The sequence below is a fragment of the Malania oleifera genome, chromosome 1, assembly GCF_029873635.1.
Source record: "Malania oleifera isolate guangnan ecotype guangnan chromosome 1, ASM2987363v1, whole genome shotgun sequence".
Taxonomy (NCBI): domain Eukaryota; kingdom Viridiplantae; phylum Streptophyta; class Magnoliopsida; order Santalales; family Ximeniaceae; genus Malania; species Malania oleifera.
The window spans coordinates 48,171,310-48,193,542 of NC_080417.1; the positions used below are offsets into that span (position 1 = coordinate 48,171,310).

General features: G+C 40.5%; 1 protein-coding gene across 1 annotated transcript; it reads left to right on the top strand.

The window, feature by feature from the left end:
* Positions 1-3,758: 3,758 nt before the first annotated feature.
* On the top strand, positions 3,759-5,548 carry LOC131158211 (thaumatin-like protein 1). The gene is made up of 4 exons (XM_058112915.1): positions 3,759-3,871; positions 4,208-4,293; positions 4,397-5,069; positions 5,185-5,548. Exons 1-4 carry the CDS (start codon positions 3,774-3,776, stop codon positions 5,378-5,380), a joined length of 1,053 nt encoding a protein of 350 aa, XP_057968898.1. The 5' UTR covers positions 3,759-3,773; the 3' UTR covers positions 5,381-5,548.
* Positions 5,549-22,233: the final 16,685 nt, after the last annotated feature.

Here is a 22,233-nt window from a genome sequence, read left to right on the forward strand (position 1 = left end):
CAACCAATCCATCCCCAGAATAACATCAAACCCTGACATGTCATATACCATAAGATTCGCTGGTAGAAGCTTCTCTTGAATTTCCACTGGGCAGTCTACCCATATCTTCCTACAGAAGGATACACTCCCAGATGGTGTAGTAACAGATAACACCTCATTCATATATCGAGTCTCAACCTCACACCATCCCACAAAATTCATAGACACAAAGGAATGGGTTGCACCCGAATCAAACAAAACAGAAGCTTTATTCGAAAGTAATAATATGGTACCTGTCACCACGTTACCTGCATGCTCAGAGTCCGTTGGAGTAAAAGAATATACTCTGACTGGAACTGTATTCGTCTGAGCAGTTCCCCGAGGCATCTAATTACTCCCTCGATCCCCACTAACTGCAGGCACGTCTCGCCTCGGTGCTCGACAATCGCGAGACATGTGGCCTGGCTGATCACAGTTGTAGCAACTACCCCCAAATGACCGGCACTCACCCTCGTGCCATTTGTGACATCTGGTACAATGACCACCAGTCTGGCTCATCTGAGAGTCCTGGCGCTCAATATTCTGGCGGTAACCCGTGCCTTTGCTCCTCTTCTTCCATGATCCTTGATGAGATCCTGTCTGAGAACTAGAAGGTACAGTCCTCTTCCTCGATTCCTGATCCACCTCGTCCTCTCAGATACCAGTCTCGATCACCATGGCTTTATCCACCAACACTGAGAACTCGCGGATCTGAAGCATACCCACTAGTCTGCGGATATCCTTCCTCAAACCCTTCTCGAACCTCCGAGTCTTCTCATACTCACTTGAGATCATACATGGTGCAAAGCAGGACAGCTTTATGTATCGAGCCGCATACCCCTGCACCGTCAAACTCCACTGAGTTAGCGTAGAAAACTCATCTGCCTTCGCATCTCGTACGGAAGCTGGGAAGTATTTGTCAAAGAACACCTCCTTAAATCGGCTCCACGTCATCTCCTCAGGACCAGCTCTTTGCTTCTCCAACAGATTCACTGCAGTCCACTATCGACCTGCTTCCCCAGACAGCTGGAAGGTAGCATAAAGAACTCGCTGCCTATCCGTGCAGTGCAGGACCTCCAAGATTCTCTCATTCTTTTCCATCCAGTCCTCTGCTGTCGTCAGGTTAGGTCCTCTAGAGAACGTCGGAGGATGCATGCGTGTGAACCTCTCAATGGTGCACCCCGCGGCAGTAGGAGAGTGCTTGCGTCTCCTCACACTCCGCTCGATCTCCCGCAATACCTGCCTCGTCAAACCCCGAGGCACAAAAGGAGACTCAGCACTCGCAGTCTCCTCGGAGCCACTTCCTAAATTATTATCCTTGGGCTCCATTCTACAACACAATAGGAATCTATGAGTATCCCTATAACATATACAGTTAACACAATGATCTACACTAATCGTGTTAACTACTTCCTGCCAGGTCTAGTTCTGTCCTATCACACCGACACGAAAGTCATCAATGATCTGCCCTGCTTTTACTGGAATCGTCATCCTAGGAAAAACACGGAATACCGTCGACAAATTTCGATTTAGCAACCGAACAACCCTCAACCAACTCTACCCACATCCACTTCCTATACTTTAGTATGTACTCATAACTAAACTTAACCAAGTCTACAAGATCTAGTAACCTGGTTAGCTCTGATACCAAGTTGTCACGCCCCGAACCCTGAAATGGAACCTAGGGGTGAAAATGTAATCTAACTTGTCCCTGTATCATACAAATCACCACAGATACAGTACAAAGGATGAGGGTTCGAACCCATGGGGTTCCTAGGCACCCTAAACACATCCAAACACAATCATATAAGCAGCAGAAAAATGTCATCTATATACATATGCAGTACCATACCAGAGTCTATACAAGAGCAGACACAATGCTTTATAAAAAAACGTACAAATGGGTGCCTAACACACCCCAAAATGGCAACGCACCAAAATTACAGTCCCAACACTTACCTAACGCTAAACGCGGTACACCGGCCACTACACTCCCTACACCAGGACGCTAGTTCCGGTTACCTGAAGGACCTGTAAAAATATACGTACAGCAGGGGTGAGACACCTCTCAGTAAGGAAGAATATAAGTTATATCGGTGTGTGGCATTTGAGTGTTATCATGATACAACATACACGCAGTTAAATGCATTCTAGTACTAATTTACACAGTGCATACACGCACACATACGGCGGCCATTTATACGTAGCCCCATCACAATACATACACATGATCAGTAATCCTCAGTGTCGTCACACTCTTCGGCCTGAAGTCGGCCCGCGACATATGGCATTGGCTCGTAGCCCGCGAACATGGCACCACCGACACATGGCTAGTCCCTGACTCCCAGGCATCGTACCGGCGCTAAACTGGTGGATCCACACCCTTCGGCCTGATCTACCGAAATAGGATCACTCCTCGGATATAGAGCTGGACACTCTCAGTACTTGGGATAATTTCGAAACTGCGTTCTTACTAGCATTTCAACATATCACACACACATGCATGCTCATATAACCAAACAAACCACACTCATTTGGTAATATAAATCATGGTTTTTCAAGCAAATACAGTTTAAACAAAGTCAAGGCATGGTCATCCTAATCACGCAGTATAAATCACACATATACTCGGTTTTCAACAAAACCCGGGATTCAGCCCGTCGCTCCCTTTTTCCCAAAATTGTAATAATGAAAAACCCATAGTTTTCCCCGTTAGATCCCCCCAAATGAGTAGTCAAAACACACACAAGACAATGGACCACAGTTCCACCGAGTTCGATTTCAAAAATAACAAATATAACACAGTTTCCCCTTACTTTAACCCCGTAAGTAAATCCCGAACTCGAAGGTCCCTAAACAACGAACCTAGTTCCAAAACCTACAAATTGTACAAAATATGTTCACAAGACAGTTACCTACAAATCTACCGGATCATAATTGAAAACCGCACCTTACGTCGATTTTATGCCAAAACCCGAAAATCTCCGAAACGAGATTTCGATCCATAGAAGTTGTAGAGAATCCTTCCACGATCCTTGTGGTAACTTTCGTTTTTCGATTCCGTTAACGATCAGTGAAGAAATCTAGAGAGAGAGAGAGTAGGGAGAGTTTAGAGAGAGAGAGAGAGAGAGAGAGATAAAAATCTAAGTTTGCTTAACTTGAAAGAAATGAGAATTTCCTTTTATAGCCCTTTGACCCGGGTAATTTTTAATTTTGCCCCTCTTTTAATATATTTAAACTTATTTTTTATATTTCGAGTTCTTACAAGTAGTTCTACTTATTTGTAACTCTATATAAGAAAATCTTAAGGATAATATGAATGATGATGATAAATAAATTATGAATCTAAGGTATAGGGTAAATCACGACTTTTGAACTTTATTGAAAAGGTGGAAAGTTTCAAAAATCTTGACTTAAGTATTGAATATTATTCCTGTCCTAAAATTTGAATGTAAAAAAAATCTGTAAAATTATTAAAATTTTCTAAAAAAAAAGCATAATTAAAAAAAAAAAAAATTAAAAACTTTGCATCATTTGATTGAAACTCGCCAGCGTGCTTGTCTTTTGCAATAACATATATATTATTTTCTTAAATCTTTATCCAGTCCTTCAGGAAATGAAGAATGAATTTTATAATGAACCATTAACGAAATCTGAAAGCTAATTGGTCGGCGGAGGGAACTGATCTGTCCCACCACCACCACCAGCAGCTGCAGTGAGGCGGTCGTCGCCTCTGCCCGCTTTTATAAATAGCGATGCAGAGTGAGGATTTAGATTCTCCACTACGCATCGCTCACGGTTGCCAACCCCCCCCCCCCCCCCCGGCGGCCTTTTTCATCTCCTTCTTTCTAGAGTACGTTCCCAGAAATTAACATTAGTTTATTATAGCCAAAGAAAAATTTTACGGTACCATATATTAATTTTATGCAGTTTTATGGGTGGTAAGCCTCATCTTCTTCTCCTCCTGCATTCCTCCTCTCTCACGGCTATCTACCTTAGCAAGAAGCCCTGCCTCGGCTACTGTTCTTCTTCTTCCTATGCAATTTCCCTAATACACTGACGCCATAAACACCCCTTCCTTCAATCTTAGCACACAATTAAGCACGACTAAGATATTCCAATTGCAGCCATTTATATCTAACTGATTGAGAATATTAATTATGTGTTCTTTTTATTGAAAAAAATTAAGGAGTATCATTGATATGGATCTCTCCCTGTTCCGTTCTTTTAATCTGGTGTTGATCGCTCTCCTTCTGTTGCAGCTCATTTGTCAAGGTGATTATACTTTTATTTTCGTTAATTTGAATGGTTTATTGAACTGGGTGTTAATTAATTTGCAGTAATGGTTTGAGATGTTCATCTGGTTCTGTAATTTCAGGCGTTTCAGGTACTACATTTATATTCGTCAACAAGTGCGATTTCACGGTATGGCCCGGAATCCTCGCCGGCTCCGGCAGCCCTAAGCTAGACAGCACGGGGTTCGAGCTCAAAAAGGGAAGTTCCCGGTCCTTCCAGGCCCCCACCGGCTGGTCCGGCAGGTTCTGGGGACGAACCGGCTGCGACTTCGACGGCTCCGGCAATGGCAAGTGCGCCACGGGCGACTGCGGCTCCGGCCAGGTCGAGTGCAACGGCTCCGGAGCTTCTCCTCCGGCGACTCTGGCAGAGATCACCCTCGGCTCCGGCGGCGGTCAGGACTACTACGACGTGAGCCTGGTGGACGGCTACAATCTGCAGATGATCGTCGAAGGGAGCGGCGGGTCGGGCTCGTGCGCCACCACCGGCTGCGTCACCGACCTGAATCGGCGGTGCCCGACGGAGCTCCGGATGGGGGACGGCGAGGCGTGCAAGAGCGCGTGCGGGGCGTTCGGGACTCCGGCGTATTGCTGCACCGGAGAGTACGGAACGCCGGACAAGTGCCGGCCGTCGGAGTACTCGCAGGTGTTCAAATCCGCGTGTCCGAAATCGTACAGCTACGCCTACGACGACGCCACCAGTACGTTCACGTGTACGGGTGCCGACTATACCGTTACATTTTGTCCTTCAGTCCCAAGGTAAACTAATTAAACACTGGTTTAATTTCGATCGTTTACCCTAAAATTATGATTATTTGTAAAAATAAGCAAATTCTGTGAGGCTTTTTAATTTGGAAGATTTGTGGTTTTACAGTTTGAAATCATCGCAAGATTCGTCGCCGAAGACGGCGGAGGGGACAGGGTCGGAGCCGGTGGAGCAGGCGGTGTTGGCCGGCGGGTCGTGGTTGGCGAACTTGGCAAGCGGAGACGGGAGGAGAACCCACCACCCCGGAGCTCTTCAATTTGTATTGTCCGTTACTGTTGCAGCCACCTCTCTCCTTCGCAGATAGAAAGAGAGAAAGGGTTGAACGTGGGGATGCACGGACATGAGAATCATGTCAGATGAGGCATATGTAAAGTTTTTTTTTTTTTTTTTTTCAGTTTAATTTTGTAATTCCTTGCTTTTTATGTTTGGAATAAAGGGTGGAATGTGATGGGCTTTTGTGTTTTGCAAGAAATTTGGTGATGCTTTGGAGCATTTACAAAAGCAGAAATTCCGGAAAGCAAAAGAGAGACGAGAGGTGTAAATTGCCTCTTTGCCTTTTGCCTATGTCACATTTTCATTCATTTTATTTCTCTTTCCTTCTTTTCAACAAAGAGAAAAGGTATTGCTAACATAAATCCCTAAATGGAATTTACTCCGAATTCAAAATAATTTACTCCAAATTCAAAATACAACTTACTCGTTATTAAATTTTACTTACCTGTATATAAAGTTGGGCGACTCTCGCTCATTGACATGTTATCTGGATGACAATACAAAATTAGACAATAACTTGTTATTAGTATACCAACATGAAATCATAGAAAACTATTTCATATAAGTTGAGATCAATAATTGTAAAAGGCTCCTTTGCAATAATTTTAAGTCAGACAATTCATTCACCTCAACTAAATTTTTATCAGACTATTAAAGCTAAAATTAGATCAAATTAATCAATCTATATCTTCAAAATAACTCTTGAATCAAGAACCATGCCTGATTCAACTCATCAATTTTCAATTTTTTTATTTTGAGTTCGTTAAACACATAATCAACTCTACACTACGTAACGAGTAACAACTTTTTTTCGAGACCTTCTATCCATCGATTCTAATTTATAATTTTTTTTTTTCATATCCTAAAAAAATGGGACTTTACTTTATGGAAAGAAAAGGGTGGTGAGAATGGTAAAAGGTGAGCTCCTGCTCTCCCCGCCATTGAACGGGTGAAAAGGGAGACACAAAGCTTTGCCTAATATTATAACATAAAACACGATTTAGCATCCTCACAATCTTTCTTCGTCACTAATAAAATTAGTGTGGGATTCGACAGCTTGAAAATATTCTTTTAGGTCATGCAATGTGAGTTGCAAAAGTGTTACAGTGCTCAAATATTTTCATAATAAATAATACGAGATTTTTATGAACTGCTAAAAAGGTTTATGCAACTGTATTAAGATATTTTAAGAATTCAGATAAGATATTTTTATTATTTTAATTGCGCTGATATTTGTTTTAGTGATTTAATTGATTATTTTAGAAGTTTTCATCAATAATTTTTTAAAATTATTTTTTAAATATTATATACTTATTTACCTCCTACTTTGTGCATATTGTATTATATATTGTATGTACACTACTATATAAAACAGTAGATAAGTAAAAGTGCGATATTTGTTAGATAAGTGTATAGAGTTGCTCTAAAATTAAAATAGAATGACTATGTAGATTTAAAATATAACTAAAATAAAAGATACCCATAAAATTTTTAAAAATTAGAAGAAAAATGATACAAAATTTAAAATATTTTTACTATTTTTAATTTTAATGTACAACAAGATTTATCTTGTCGCACTTAAAAGTGAATTTAAAAAAATAATAATTAAGTAAAATAATCATAATTTTTATATAATATATTAAATTTTAATTATTCTAATTATTATTTGATTCAAGGGCAAAAATGAAATCTTTTTTAATCAAACTTTTAATTTATATTAATTTTGAAATATTAACCAAACAAGTTACTGATTAGTTTTTTGTTTCTATTTTTTTTTTTTTTGAAACAATTTAGTACCAAAATATTTGTACATATTATGATAAAAATTTATAAAATTATTAAGTTAAGATATTTTAATATTTAATAATACACCATTTTTGCTCTACCAAAAGTTTATGTGAGAGTGATGTAATGACCCGAAGAATAAAAGTATTTAAATAATAAAGAGTGGAGGAAATGGAAACAGAAACAGAAGGAGGCAGCAGGCTTCGCTTTCGTCGACGACATTACACTTTAAATATAATAACTCGGAAGATTTTTACACAAGGCCTCGTCGACGAATACAGAGAGTTCGTCGACAAGCGCATAAGTAGGCCTCGTCGACAAAAAAATACCGAGAGAGGTTTTTGGGGCAGTCTGAAATTCGTCGACGAGGGAGGAAGTTCGTCGACGAAATTCCTTAAAGACTCGTCAACGAGATGACGTGTCTCGTTGACGAATCCGACTCTATAAATTGCTAAAATTCAGATTTTTTACAGAATTTCAGCGCAAATCTTTCCTTTCTCTCTCTAAAACGCACCCCTCTCCTTCTCTCTTCGATCCTGACTCCATTTCACGCCGGATCGATGATCTGAAGCCACCATGACACTCTTGGCGAAGTTCTCTACAAGTCTGCCATAGCAGATCGTCGGTGGAAGAGGTTTGAAATTCGTCCCAAATTCAGGGTAAGGTGTTTTGTTCAGAATATGTTTCCCCTACAGTTATAAGAAATGTTGTAGGCAAGAAAATACTGATATTTTGTTCTGAGAGATGTCATTTTTAGGATGTTAAGTGGAGAACCCTACGGATGTAGGGTTAGAGTTCAGTGAGAGGTTTTTCAAATTTAAGGTAAGGGAAATATGCTATGCTAGGAAATTTGAATATGTTAATAGAAATTTTACCAACATATATGTATACTAGTTATTATGTAGTTTTTTAGAATATATGTTCTTAAAGTATGTGTGGCCTGAGTAGATAATATTTGATGTAGAACTTTATACAGTTTTTCTAGTATATGAAGTTATAAAGAACATACAGATATAGCTAGATATTCACAAGGATTATACAGACAGATATACGTACATATACAACTTTTATGCAAATAGTTTCACAAAACAGATATATATACATATATATATATATATATGTATACAGATGTTTACTTAGATCAATATGTTATAGTTTTATACAGATCAGTATATTGCAGATGTTTATCTAGAATAGTATATTTACAGTTTTGCTCAACATTTGCAGTATGCCATGTCTCCTATTACCATAACATTCAGAGTATACAAACATGGTGTAAGAACCCAAAATATGAAAAATGGGTTTAAATATTAAGAGAGGGGCAAAATTGGGAATTTTTGGGTCAAGGGCTATAAAAGGAAATTTCTATTACTTCTTCATTAAGTAAACTCAATCCTATCTCTCTCTCTCTCTCTAAACTCTCTTTACTCTCTCCTTCTCTCTAGAATTCTTTGCCGATCATTGATGGAATTGAAAAATGGAAGCTACCATGAGGATCGTGGAAGGATTCTCTACAACTTCTACGGATTGGAATCTCGCTTCGGAGATTTTTGGGTTTCGGCGTAAAATCGAGGTAAGACTCGATTTTTAATTTTGATCCGGTAGTTTTGTAGGTATCAGTCTTGTGAGTATATTCTGTACAGTGATTTGTAGGTTTTGAAACTTGGTTCGCTATTTAGGGACCTTGGAGTTCGAGATTTGCTTACAGGGTTAAGGTAAGGGGAAACTGTGTTATATTGGTTATTTTTTGAAATCGGACTCGGTGGAACTGTGGTCCACAGTCCTATGTGTGTTTTGGCTACTCATTTGGGGGGATCTAATAGGGAAAACTATGGGTTTTTCATTATTGCAGTTTTTGGGAAAAAGGGGGCGACGGGTTGAATCCGAGGTTTTGTTGAAAACCAAGTATATTTGTGATTTATACTGTGATTTGGGATGGTCGTGCCTTGACTTTGTTTAAACTGTATTTTCTTGGAAAACCATGTTTTTGATTACCAAATGAGTGTGGTTTTTTTGGTTATATAAACATGCATGTGTGTGTGATATGCGGAACTGCTGATAGGAGCGCGGTTCCAGAATTGCTGATTGGATCGCAATTCCAAAATGATTCCAGGTACTGAGAGTGTTTGGCTCTATATCCGAGGGCGTGAGCCTTTTCTTGCAAATCAGACCGAAGGGTGTGGATCCACCAGTTAGCGCCGGTACGATGCCATGGGAGTCGAGGACTAGCCATGTGCCAGTGGCGCCGTGCTTCGCGGATGGCTTCGGGCCAACGCTGGATTGTCGTAAACCTGCTTCGGGCCAATGAGTGTGATGAAATTGTGTACTGATCATGTATGTGTATTGTGATGGGGCTGCATATAAATGGCCGCCGTATGCGTGAGTATATGCATTGTGTGTATGAGTACTGGATTGCATTCAACTGCTTGTATGTTGTGTCATGATAACACTCAAATGCCACACACCGATATAACCTGTGTTCTTCCTTACTGAGAGGTGTCTCACCCCTACTGTACGTACAATTTTACAGGTCCTTCGAGTAACCGGAACTAGCATCCTGGTGTAGGGAGCATAGTGGCCGGTGTACTATATTAGCGCTTAGGTAAGTGCAAGGACTGTAGTTTTGTTGGGTTACCATTTTGAGTTATATTTGGGCACCCAGTTTGTACATTTTGTTAGAGCCATGTTCTGCTCTTATATAGACTCTGGTATGGTACTGATATAGAATGACTTTTTCCGCTGCGTATATGATTATGATTGGATGTATTTAGGATGCCTAGAAACCCCACGGGGTCAGACCCTCATCCAGTGTACTGTATCTGTGATGATTTGTATGATACAGGGACAGGTTAGGTTATAATTTTCACCCCCGGGTCCCATTTCCGAGTTCGGGGCGTGACAGCTTGGTATGAGAGCTAACCAAGTTACTAGATCTTGTAGATTTGGTTAGGCTTAGTTATGAGTACATACCAGAGTATAGGATGTGGATATGGGTAGAGTTGGTTGAAGGTTGTTCGGTTGCTAGACCAGGAATTGTTGATGGTATCCTATGTTTTTTCTAGGATGACGATTCTAGTAAAAGCAGGGCAAATCATTGATGACTTTTGTGTCGGTGTGATAGGACAGACCTAGACCTGGCAGGGAGTGGTTAACACGATTAGTATAGATCATTGTGTTAACTGTATGTGTTGTAGGGATACTGATAGATTCCTATTTTGTTGCAGAATGGAGCCTAAGGATAATAACCTGGGAAGTGGCTCCGAGGAGACTGCGAGTGATGAGTCTCCTTCTGTGCCTCAAGGTTTGATGAGGTAGGTATTACGGGAGATCGAGCGGAGTGTGAGGAGACGCGATCGCTCTCCTACCACTACGAGGTGCACCATTAAGAGGTTCACATGCATGCATCCTCCGATGTTCTCTGGAGGACCTGACCCGATGATAGCAGAGGATTGGGTGGAGAAGAATGAGAGGATCTTAGAGGTCCTGCACTGCACGGATAGGGAGTGAGTTCTTTATGCCACCTTCCAGTTGTCTGGGGAGGCGGGTCGATGGTGGACTGCAGTGAATCTGCTGGAGAGGCAAAGAGCTGGTCCCAAGGAGATGACATGTAGCCGTTTCAAGGAGGTGTTCTTTAATAGATACTTCCTGGCTTTAGTACGCGATGTGAAGGCAGATGAGTTATCTGCGTTGACTTAGGGGGGTATGATAGTGCAGGGATACACGGCACGGTACATAAAGTTGTCCCGTTTTGCACCATGTATGATCTCGAGCGAGTATGAGAAGGCTCAAAGGTTCGAGAAGGGTTTGAGGAAGGATAACCGCAGACTGGTGGGTATGCTTTAGATCCGCGAGTTCTCAGTATCGGTGGATAAGGCCACCATGATTGAGACTGGTATTCGAGAGGACGAGGTGGATCAGAAATCGAAGAAGAGGACAATACCTTCTGGTTCACAGACTGGTTCGAGTCAGGGATGGTGGAAGAAGAGGTGCAAGGGCTCGGGTTACCGATAGAATACCAAGCGCCAGAATTTTCAGGTGAGCCAGACTGATTGTTATTGTACTAGATGCCACAGGCGGCACGAGGGTGAGTGCTGGCCATTTGAGGGTAGTTGCTACAACTATGGCCAACCAGGCCACAAGTCTCGTGATTTTTGAGCACCGAGGCGAAATGTGCCTGCAGTAAGTGGGGACCGAGGGAGCAACCAGATACCTCGGGGAACCATTCAGACGAATACAGCTTCGGCCAGAGTATACTCTCTTACTCTAGCGAATGTTGAGCATGCAGGTAACGTGGTGATAGGTACCTTATTATTCCTTTTGAATAAAGCTTCTGTTTTGTTTGATTCTGGTGCGACTCATTTCTTTGTGTTTATGAATTTTGTGGGACGGTGTTGGGTTAAGACTCGAGATATGAATGAGGTGTTATCTGTTGCTACGCCATCTTGGAGTGTATCTTTCTATAGGAAGATGTTGGTAGAGTGCCTAGTGGAAATTCAGGGAAAGCTGCTATCGGCAAATCTTGTGGTATATGACATGTCAGGGTTTGATATCATTCTGGGGATAGATTGGTTGTTTTCTAGTTATGCTGTGATCGATTGTCGTAGGAAGGTGGTAGTTTTCAGACCTCCTAGAAAGCAAGAGTAAGAATTCGTGGGATCGTGTGTGCGTTCAGCGCCACAGATTCTGTCGGCATTACAGGCAAGCAGGCTACTCTTGGACAGATGTCAGGGGTACTTAGCTTGTGTGGAGGAACTGCCATGGGATGACTTGAGACTCGAGAACATTTGGGTAGTTAGTGAATTCCCAGATGTGTTCCCAAATGATTTACCCGGTTTACCTCCAGATCGTGAGGTGGAGTTTGCGATAGAGTTGCTGCCTTGTAAGGCACTAATCTCTAAGCTCCATATCGGATGGCTCCAGTAGAACTTCGGGAGTTAAAGGAGCAGCTGCAGGAATTACTGGACAGAGGATTCATTCAACCTAGTGTTTTGCCCTGGGGAGCTTCAGTACTATTTGTACAGAAGAAGGATGGGTCGATGCGGATATGCATTGATTACCGTGAGATTAACAAGGTAACTGTGAAGAATCATTATCCTTTACCTTGTATAGATGATCTCTTTGACCAGTTGCAGGGGACGCGGGTCTTTTCAAAGATCGATTTGCGGTCAGGATATCATCAGGTGAGGGTTAGAGCGGAGGATGTAGCAAAGACGGCTTTTCGAACTAGATATGGCCACTGCGAGTTTTTGGTCATGCCTTTTGGGTTGACGAATGCTCCAGCGGTGTTCATGGTTTCGATGAACAGGGTTTTCCATGAGTACCTAGATCGATTCGTAGTGGTATTCATAGATGTTATTCTGGTATACTCGAGGAGTATGGAAGAGCACACGGAACATTTGAGGTTAGTGCTACAGATTCTGTGGGAGAAGAAGTTGTATGCTAAGCTGAAGAAGTGTGAATTCTAGTTGAGTCAAATTACATTTTTAGGCCATGTGGTTACTGGGGATGGTATATCAGTTGACCCTAGCAAGATTGAAATTGTGGTCAACTGGGTAAGGCCGAAGAATGTGCAATAGGTTCAGAGTTTTCTGGGACTGGCGGGTTACTATCGTCGGTTCATAGAGGGTTTCTCTAAACTATCTGGACCTCTGACACGATTGACCAGGAAGGGAGTACAATTTGAGTGGACTAGTGATTACGAGTAGTGCTTTTAGGAGTTAAAGCACCGGTTGGTTACTACTCTAGTGTTGACCATTCCTTTTGGGAATGATGGATTTGTGATTTATAATGACGCATCTCTGAAGGGCTTGGGATGTGTGCTTATGCAGCAGGGTAAGGTTGTGGCGTATGCTTCCCGGCATTTGAAAGAGTATAAGAAGAATTACCCTACGCATGATCTGGAGTTGGCTGCTGTTGTATATGTACTGAAGATCTGGAGACATTATCTGTACGGGGTGCAGTGTGAGATCTTCACTAACTATAAGATCCTCACGTATTTCTTTTCGTAGAAGGAGTTGAACATGAGGTAGAGGCGGTGGCTAGAGTTGATTAAGGACTACAATTGCACGATCAGTTATCACCCGGGGAAGGCTAATGTGGTAGCTGATGTGTTGAGTCGGAAGTCGGAGCCTACGGCTGTATCTACGGTTGTAACTCAGTGTCACATCAGACAAGATTTGGAAAGCTTAGGTATAAAGTTGGTGGTTGGTGATCATCAGGCTTATCTTGCTGGTTTGGTGGTCCAACCGACTTTGTTTGAGCGTATAAAAGTCGCGTAGGCTAGTGATGCAGAGTTGGTAGAGGTTATGGAAAAGGTACAACAGGAACTGACTACAAAGTTTAACATCTCTGAGGGAGGTGTGCTGAGGTTTGGGACCAGACTGTGTGTTCCGAACGATGATGAGATCAGAAGGATGATTCTAGAGGAGGTGCATCATTCTATGTTTACGGTACATCCTAATAGTACGAAGATGTATCAGGACTTGCGTGAGACCTTCTGGTGGTCTGATATGAAGAGGCAGATTGCTTAGTTCGTGGAGCAGTGTCTGACGTGTCAGTAGATGAAAGCTGAACATCAGAGGCCGGCAGGTCCGTTGCAGCCTTTGCCTATTCCGCTGTGGAAATAGGAGTATATTTCCATGGATTTTGTGACCGATTTGCCACCAGCGCTTCACGAGCAGAATGCTATTTGGGTGATTGTGGATAGATTGACGAAATCTGCTCATTTTATACCGATGAAAGTTAGCTCTCCTTTAAGTAGGCTAGCAGATATGTATGTGCAGGAGATTGTGAGAATGCACGAGGTACCGGTGTCCATTGTGTCAGATCGGGATCCGAGGTTTACTTCTTGATTCTGGATGAGCTTGCAGGAGGCATTGGGGACGAAGCTTACTTTCAGTACAGTGTTCCACCCCCAGACAGATGGACAGTCGGAGAGGACGATATAGATTTTGGAAGATATGTTGCGAGCTTCTGTGTTAGACTTCGGTAGTAGCTGGATACAGTTTATGCCACTTGTGGAGTTTGCTTATAACAATCGCTTCCAATCTAGTATCGGGATGGCACCGTTCGAGGCTTTGTATGGTCGGAGGTGTCGATCTCCTTTGTGTTGGGATGAGGTTGGTGTACGTCTGGTGTTAGGACCTCAACTTGTGCAGTAGGCATCTGAGAAGGTGGGTTTGATCAGGGAGAGGATTAAATCGGCTCAGAATCGGCAGAAGAGTTATGCAGATGTTCACCGCCATGAGTTAGAGTTTGAAGTGGGAGGTAAGGTATTTTTGCGTATTGCTCCGATGAAAGGAGTGATGAGATTCGGCAAGAAGGGCAAGCTGAGCCCGAGGTATATCGGACCATTCGAAGTACTTAAGCGAGTGGGTCTGGTAGCCTACAGAGTTGCATTACCTCCAGCACTTTCGAGGGTCCATGATGTGTTTAACGTCTCCATGTTGAGGAGATACGTGTTGTATCCTTCACATGTGATTAGTTATGATGAGTTGGAAATTGGGGATACTTTAGCGTAAGAGGAGATACCTGTTCAGGTTCTGAACCGTAAAGTTCAGAAGCTTCGTACTAGAGAGATACCGTTAGTGAAGGTATTGTGGCGAAACCACGAGGTTGAGGAAGCTTCTTGGGAACTGGAAAAGGAAATACACTGGAAGTATCCACTGTTATTTTGAGCACTTGTACATGATCCTACTATGGGTTGGGATAGGTGGTTAGTCGTCTGGAGTGTGAGTATTGTGAACTTCTGAGACTGTTGTATATGTAACCATGGTATTCCTCCACCATAAGTGAGGGTATGTGTATGTGTATGTGTATGATGGGACTGTGCTGTGATGATAGCCAGTTCGCTCTTGAGTTGTGTCTAGGTGTCTGTGTATGATGGGACTGTGCTGTGATGATCGCCAGTTCACTTTTGAGTTGTGTCTATGTGTATGTGTATGATGAGATTGCGTTGTGATGATCGCTAGTTCGCTCATGAGTTGTGTCTATGTATTTGATTGTATGTATGAATCTAGGAATAAAAGATGGCAAATTTTGAGATCGAAATTTTTTGTAAGGAGGGAAGATTGTAAGAACCCAAAATATGAAAAATGGGTTTAAATATTAAGAGAGGGGCAAAATTCAAAATTTTCGGGTCAAGGGTTATAAAAGGAAATTTCTATTACTTCTTCATTAAGTAAACTCAATCTTATCTCTCTCTCTCTCTCTCTCTCTCTCTCTCTCTCTCTCTAAACTCTCTTTACTCTCTCCTTCTCTCTAGAATTCTTCGTCGATCATTGACGGAATCGAAAAATGGAAGCTACCACGAGGATCGTGGAAGGATTCTGTACAACTTCTATGGATCGAAATCTCATTTCGGAGATTTTTGGGTTTCGGCGTAAAATCGAGATAAGGCTCGATTTTTAATTCTGATCCCGTAGTTTTGTAGGTATCAGTCTTGTGAGTATATTCTATACTGTGATTTGTAGGTTTTGAAACTTGATTCGCCGTTTAGGGACCTTGGAGTTCGGGATTTGCTTATGAGGTTAAGGTAAGGGGAAATTGTGTTATATTGGTTATTTTTTGAAATCGAACTCGGTGGAACTGTGGTCCACGGTCCTATGTGTGTTTTGGCTACTCATTTGGGGGAATCTAACGGGAAAAATTATGGGTTTTTCATTATTGTAGTTTTTGGGAAAAAAGGGGCGACGGGCTGAATCTCGGGTTTTGTTGAAAACCGAGTATATTTGTGATTTATACTGTGATATTGGGATGGCCATGCCTTGACTTTGTTTAAACCGTATTTTCTTGGAAAACCATGTTTTTGATTACCAAATGAGTGTGGTTTGTTTGGTTATATGAGCATGCATGTGTGTGTGATATGCGGAACTACTAATAGGAGGGTGGTTCTGGAATTATTGATTGGACCGTGATTCCAAAATGATTCCAGGCACTGAGAGTGTCCGGTTCTATATTTGAGGGCGTGTGTTTATCGCCTGCCACGTAGGTAAGGGTGATCAGCTCTATATTCGGGGGCGTGAGCCTTTTCCGGTAGATCAAGCCGAAGGGTGTGGATCCACCAGTTAGCTCCGGTACAATGCCATGGGAGTCGAGGACTAGCCATGTACCGGTGGCGCCGTGCTTCGCGGATGGCTTCGGGCCAATGTTGGATTGTCACGAACCAGCTTCGGGCTGATGAGTGTGACGACACTGTGTACTGATCATGTGTGTGTATTGTGACGGGGCTGCGTATAAATGGCTACCATATGCGTGCGTATATGCATTGTGTGTATGAGTACTGGATTGCATTCAACTGCTTGTATGTTGTGTCATAATAACACTCAAATGCCACACACCGATATAGCTTGTGTTCTTCTCTACTGAGAGGTGTCTTACCCCTACTGTACGTATATTTTTACAGGTCCTTCGAGTAATCGGAACTAGCGTCCTGGTGTAGGGAGAGTAGTGGCAGGTGTACTGCGTTAGCGCTTGGGTAAGTGCTAGGACTGTAGTTTTGTTGGGTTGCCATTTTGAGTTGTATTTGGGCACCCAGTTTGTACGTTTTGTTAGAGCCATGTTCTGCTCTTATATAGACGTTGGTATGGTACTGCATATGTTGATATAGAATGACTTTTTCCGCTGTGTATATGATTATGATTGGATGTGTTTAGGGTGCTTGGGAACCCCATTGGGTCAGACCCTCATCCAGTGTACTGTATCTGTGATGATTTGTATGATACAGGGACAGGTTAGGTTACAATTTTCACCCCCAGGTCCCATTTCTGGTTTCGGGGCGTGACACATGGTATATAGATATATATTTTATAGACAAATATATAGAGATAGCATCAAGATGCTGCAAATACAGAATACGATTACAGAATTTACAGTATAGAAAGATAGCGTTATGGTAATTTTGGAAACATGATTGAAAAAGTAAAAGAGCATATATGTATATATATAGTATCAGATCCCTGATGAATGAATACAGATAGATACAAATACTAAATATAGAGCACGGTACCGTTGCTAATACAGATAGAGTGCAACCACATATCTCAGATAGTGTGTGGGTATCGTCAACCGTGCTTGGAGATTATGCAACTCCCCAGTTCGTTGGGTTGAGGGGGGCGGTTTGACGAGGTAGCAGCCAGTACCGTGCCTAGGAGAGTATACAGTTTGGTCGGGGTGAGGTAGTGTAGAGTATGGTGACTTACCTGGAGGGCCGACCGGGTTAAGTCCCGCCTACGGGTCACACAACCCTGTCATGAGGGGTTAAATCATGACATACAGAGTTTCAGGGATAAAACACAGTTATGTATATGTATACAATTTTACAGCTTTTGTTGTATATAATATGATATTAGTAGTATGAATGATAGAAAGTTCAGATGATACATATATTTTAAGCTACTGTACATGTGATATATAAGCTTCACAGATTTACCAGATCATGCAGTTTTAGATACTATTATTATAGTTTTACGATTCGGTCACCACACATTAGTAATAACATATATCCACTTACTGAGCGTCATCTCATCTCATTACTTTATCATTTTTCAGGTGAGCCACCTAGGCGAGCAGATCAGGCTCGCAGATAGGGAGTTTATTTGATTACCCTGGTTGTAGGGTGAGTTTTTAACAGAGTTTTGTATTTTTGGGGTAGATGATACTGGAGGGAATTATTTTGTATGACTATGGTCTATTATACTGGATTCTGATATTGTATAGTATATATGGTTATATGATTTATGTTTCCACTGCGTAGGTATGAATACTGTATACAAGATTACCCTGGTGCTTGCTAAGGCCCGAGTTTCATAGCAAAGGGTATCAGAACAGTTTATATATATATATTAATGAAAAAAAATGATGATGATGATGTAAATTTTGAGGTCGTTACAAGTGAAGTGTTGAAATATTTTAAGGATTTCAAAGAAATTTTTATTACTTTTCTAATGAATTAAAAGATATTTTTATGAATTAATAAAATTTATATAAAAGTTAAGGCTATAAATGAGTCGAGTATTCACAAATTACTCTGTTCTCGACTTGATAATAACTCGTTCATAGAGATAAATGAGACGAACTCAAACTTATATTTTTAGTTCAAAAATTAAACGAGTTTAGCTTAAATTGTTCCGCAATTAGAATTGTTTAAAAATACAAGTAATAGACTTAAGAGTTAACTAATAAAGTGAATTTATGAACTTTCTAGTATATAGGATAAAAAATAGACTTGTATATTCCCTTATTAGGAGGCTCATTAATTTATATATTTGATTTTGATTTCAAATTAATTCATAAAAATGTGCACACATATACACACATCATAAGGTTTTTTTTTTTTTACATAGGAACTTCAGCCACCAACAAGCCCTTTGGATCCCTTGATGCGGCACCAAACCTACGGATTAGCGTCCTCCTCCTAGGTCTCGCTAATTAGGAAAAGTCCAGAATGCGGACACGGCTTCCGTGCATCAGTTGGACGTTCGGCCAACCCGACCCCCGGGACACTTCTCCATTACCATTCACGGTCCCCGCTGGCTCACAGAATAAATTCTCACCATCCACAAGTACCGTTGGTTCCGTGAGTATATCTACCTAGAATTGAACCTCCAATACTCCTTCTTACGTGTTTTCCACCGAGCCATGCCCGTGGGGGCCACATTATAAGTATTTTCTCTTTAGTCATCTCTAATCGCATATTTTATTTATCATTTAAAAATTTTTAATCACACAAGACAATAAATACACAAATTAAAATACTGAATTTTTTAATTTTAATGAACTAAATCATTTATTTGTCTATTTTCATGAGCATTTTCATATTTAAGTCTAAAGTTCATTAATGTATAATCAAAATTTTAATAAAATTAGTTTTGACTCATTTAGATTCCTTTTGAGCTCGATTAATAAATGAGTCAAACATGAACATCGTTGAGCTCAACTCCTTTAATAATTGAGCCTAACCCAAGTTCGATCTACAAGACTTGTTTATTAAATGAGTCAAGCTTTCGAGTCGATTCAGACTTATTGCAGCCTTAACAAAAGTTAGTGGTAATTGCATTGAGATATTCATAAAATTTATGAGATATTTTTGTAGATATTTTCTAAAGAAGCGAGATTTTTATTATTTTAAGGATTTAGGGGATTTATATTTTTTATTTATCAACTCCTCTTGCCCAACAATCATTTCATCATTGAATTGCCTTTTTTAACTTTAAAAACTGCAAGGCATAATGGCATATTGGAGCCAAAACTTTGCTCCTTATTTTCTAATCATGCCCTAAAAGGCCCGCCCTTTAGGATTATTATACTCTTGCTATTCTTTTTCTAGAAAATATCCAAGAGAGTAGCGCCAATTAACAACTTAGTGCATGCTTAGATCCGTCCAATAAGTAACGGAAAGAACTCAAAGCACTAGTTCAGATATGGGACCACAAATTTCAAATTTTAGATTTGAATATGTACGTAATTTGATACAATTTTATAGAACGTTTTATCTAAATTCATACAAATTCAAAAGTAAATCTTGAAATTCATGCTTCCAAAGATAATAATATTTAATCATTTCAACCCCTTTTTCCTTTGATAATTAACAAAAAAAATGCCTTTTCCAATATATATATATTATAAGAAAACCAACTATTTCATTCAAAATAAGCAAAGAACACACATTATATGTGTATTTCATTGTTGAAAATAATATTTAAAAACTTGTTAATTCCATTTTACATTATTGTGCAAAATCATATATAAAGACAAATTCAATGATGAGTTAAGTAAACTTACCATATCAGTCAACTTGTAAATTTGTCACCAACTTTAGTTTAAAATATGCACTAGAAAACGTGTATTGCTAATACCCATTTCTCCCATACTCGCTTTCACGCCCCGAAGCCAAGAAAACGTGTGGGCTGTGGCTCCGAAGCCACGAAAAATGTGGTTCGCCGAAATCCTACCTCTTCTAATACAATGGAATTCTTGTGGCCAAATTGAAGGTATCACTATTAGTAACCAACAGGGAAGGAAAGAAAGAAAACAAAGAAGCCAAAAAAACAAAACACATAATCCAAAAAATGGCCCCCCCAAACTGCTTGTAATTGTATGATGAGATTCTTCCAGACTAGCTGATAGGAGAAAGGTGTGAATCTTAACCAACTTGGGTGGGGGGAAGCCGCCCCTGCACTATTTTAGCAGTAGAAACTAGAAAGGAAGAAGCCCACTTTCCCCCAAAGATGATAAGAAGACTGCAATTCGTTTTCAGTGGTCCTTTCCTGTTTAACCTTTTTCACAATTTACAAAGCCAAGAGATTAGAAACAGAGGAGAAGAGAAGTTGAGAACAGAATCTTCTCACCTGAAGGAAAAGGAAAAGGAAAAGAGAAGTCAGGAGCACCAAGGCTGCGTGCATTCTCGCTATTAAAATACAAAACTTGCGAGGCAGATTAGACTCCAACCTTACAAATACGTCCACTTTATCCCCACCGCATAAATTGAGAACTACTAATATCAATCAATGACTCCCCTTTCTGATTCCTTTACTTTTGGGTGGCTTCCAACAGGCTAATCAATTTTAAAAGGAAAATCCTTGCCTTCTTCACGACTTCGCAAACATATATAGTCAAGAGGTGAGGACCAAATACCCTTTGGAGGACCCGATCCCAGTTGTTTTTTTGTCCCACATTGGTAGAAAATTTTCACATGGGTAGAAAAGTTGTTATAAATTTTTACTTTGTTTGTCTCACATTAGTGAGAAGTGTTTTTTGAACTTGAAGTTGAAGTAATATAAAGAACTCAACTCTCTATTTGTAAAACACACTTCAAAGTTGTACTTTATCAAGAAGAAATTGATTGATCGTCGGCAGCCGAGGACGTAGGTAATTCTATATCGAACCTCGTTAAATTCTTGTCTTATTTTTTTTACTGTCTTTTATAATTAGTTTTTACATTACTTTTGTTTTTTATATATTCAATAGCATTAGTTGTAGTATTGGTGTCTGACACAAGTAGGGTGCTCGGCACAACAATTAGTACTAGAGGTAGGTTGAATAGTGTCGATACAGAGGTATTTCTCTATTAGGATCCTTGATTCCATGTTTGATGCCTAAAAAAGACCTCATCAAAGGGAGAGCTTAGAGACCATTGCGGCTCAATCGTTCCTTGGAGATCGGTCTGATCAAAGTGGAATTTCTTAAGATAAAACAGAGTAGACACAGTTGGTGCGTACTATTCATCCTAAGCCTTTTGCTTTGTTGGTTGCTATTGAATATATAGAAGATGGTAGAAACTAGTGCAGTAGTAGAATAAACTCTATCCACACGAACTCCAACTCCTTCGGCTTCGACATCATCGTCAAAGACGATAGCTAATGCTTGGTTTGAGGTGGAGAAATTTGATGGTACTAATAATTTTGGTATGTGGCAATGTGAGGTGATGGATATTCTGTATCAGCAAGAATTGGATATTGCTTTTGTTATTTGTGGCTCTTATATTGCTATTTTAATAAGTAAAGAAGGAAGACAGAAAAACATGAAGGGGGCAGCAGAGCAGGCCTCGTCAATGAAGGTTATGTGTTCGTCAATAAGGAGACAGCAGAGATTTGTCAACGAAGGCTCTGAAGTTCATCGACAAATAATTAACGAGAGCAAAAAATTTCAAACTTTTGGCATCATCGATGGAAGTCTTGTATTCGTCGACGAAGGTTCTTCCTGGTCTCGTCGATGAAGTCCTATGTTCATCAACGAGAGGCACCTAGACTGCGGTAGTTTCTTTAGAAATTTGAATTTTTAAACGTTAGGTGGTTGGGAAAATGGGGGAAACCTCTGAGGAACCTCTATATAAGTCATCTGGGCATATTTTGAGAGTGTGAGTGATCATTTGAGAAGTGTATTGTGTACATTTTGATTTTCATAGTGAAATTTATGTGTCATTGCTTCCATGGATGTAGGCTTTGACGAACCACGTAAATCTTCGTGTTGATCTTGTTCTGGTTATGTGTTATTTACATTTACTTATTGTTTATTCCGCTGTGTATCTTCATTATTCGATCCATATTACAACAAATTGGTATTAGAGAGATTGTTGTTATGGCATCAGGATCATCTTCTGCA

Bases quoted from the DNA above. Each gene is read 5' to 3' on its own strand.
- LOC131158211 (XM_058112915.1), top strand. From the start codon at position 3,774: ATGCAGAGTGAGGATTTAGATTCTCCACTACGCATCGCTCACGGTTGC. The intron at 3,872-4,207 runs GTACGTTCCCAG...AAAAAAATTAAG, and splicing joins TTCATCTCCTTCTTTCTAGA to GAGTATCATTGATATGGATC. The intron at 4,294-4,396 runs GTGATTATACTT...CTGTAATTTCAG, and splicing joins GTTGCAGCTCATTTGTCAAG to GCGTTTCAGGTACTACATTT.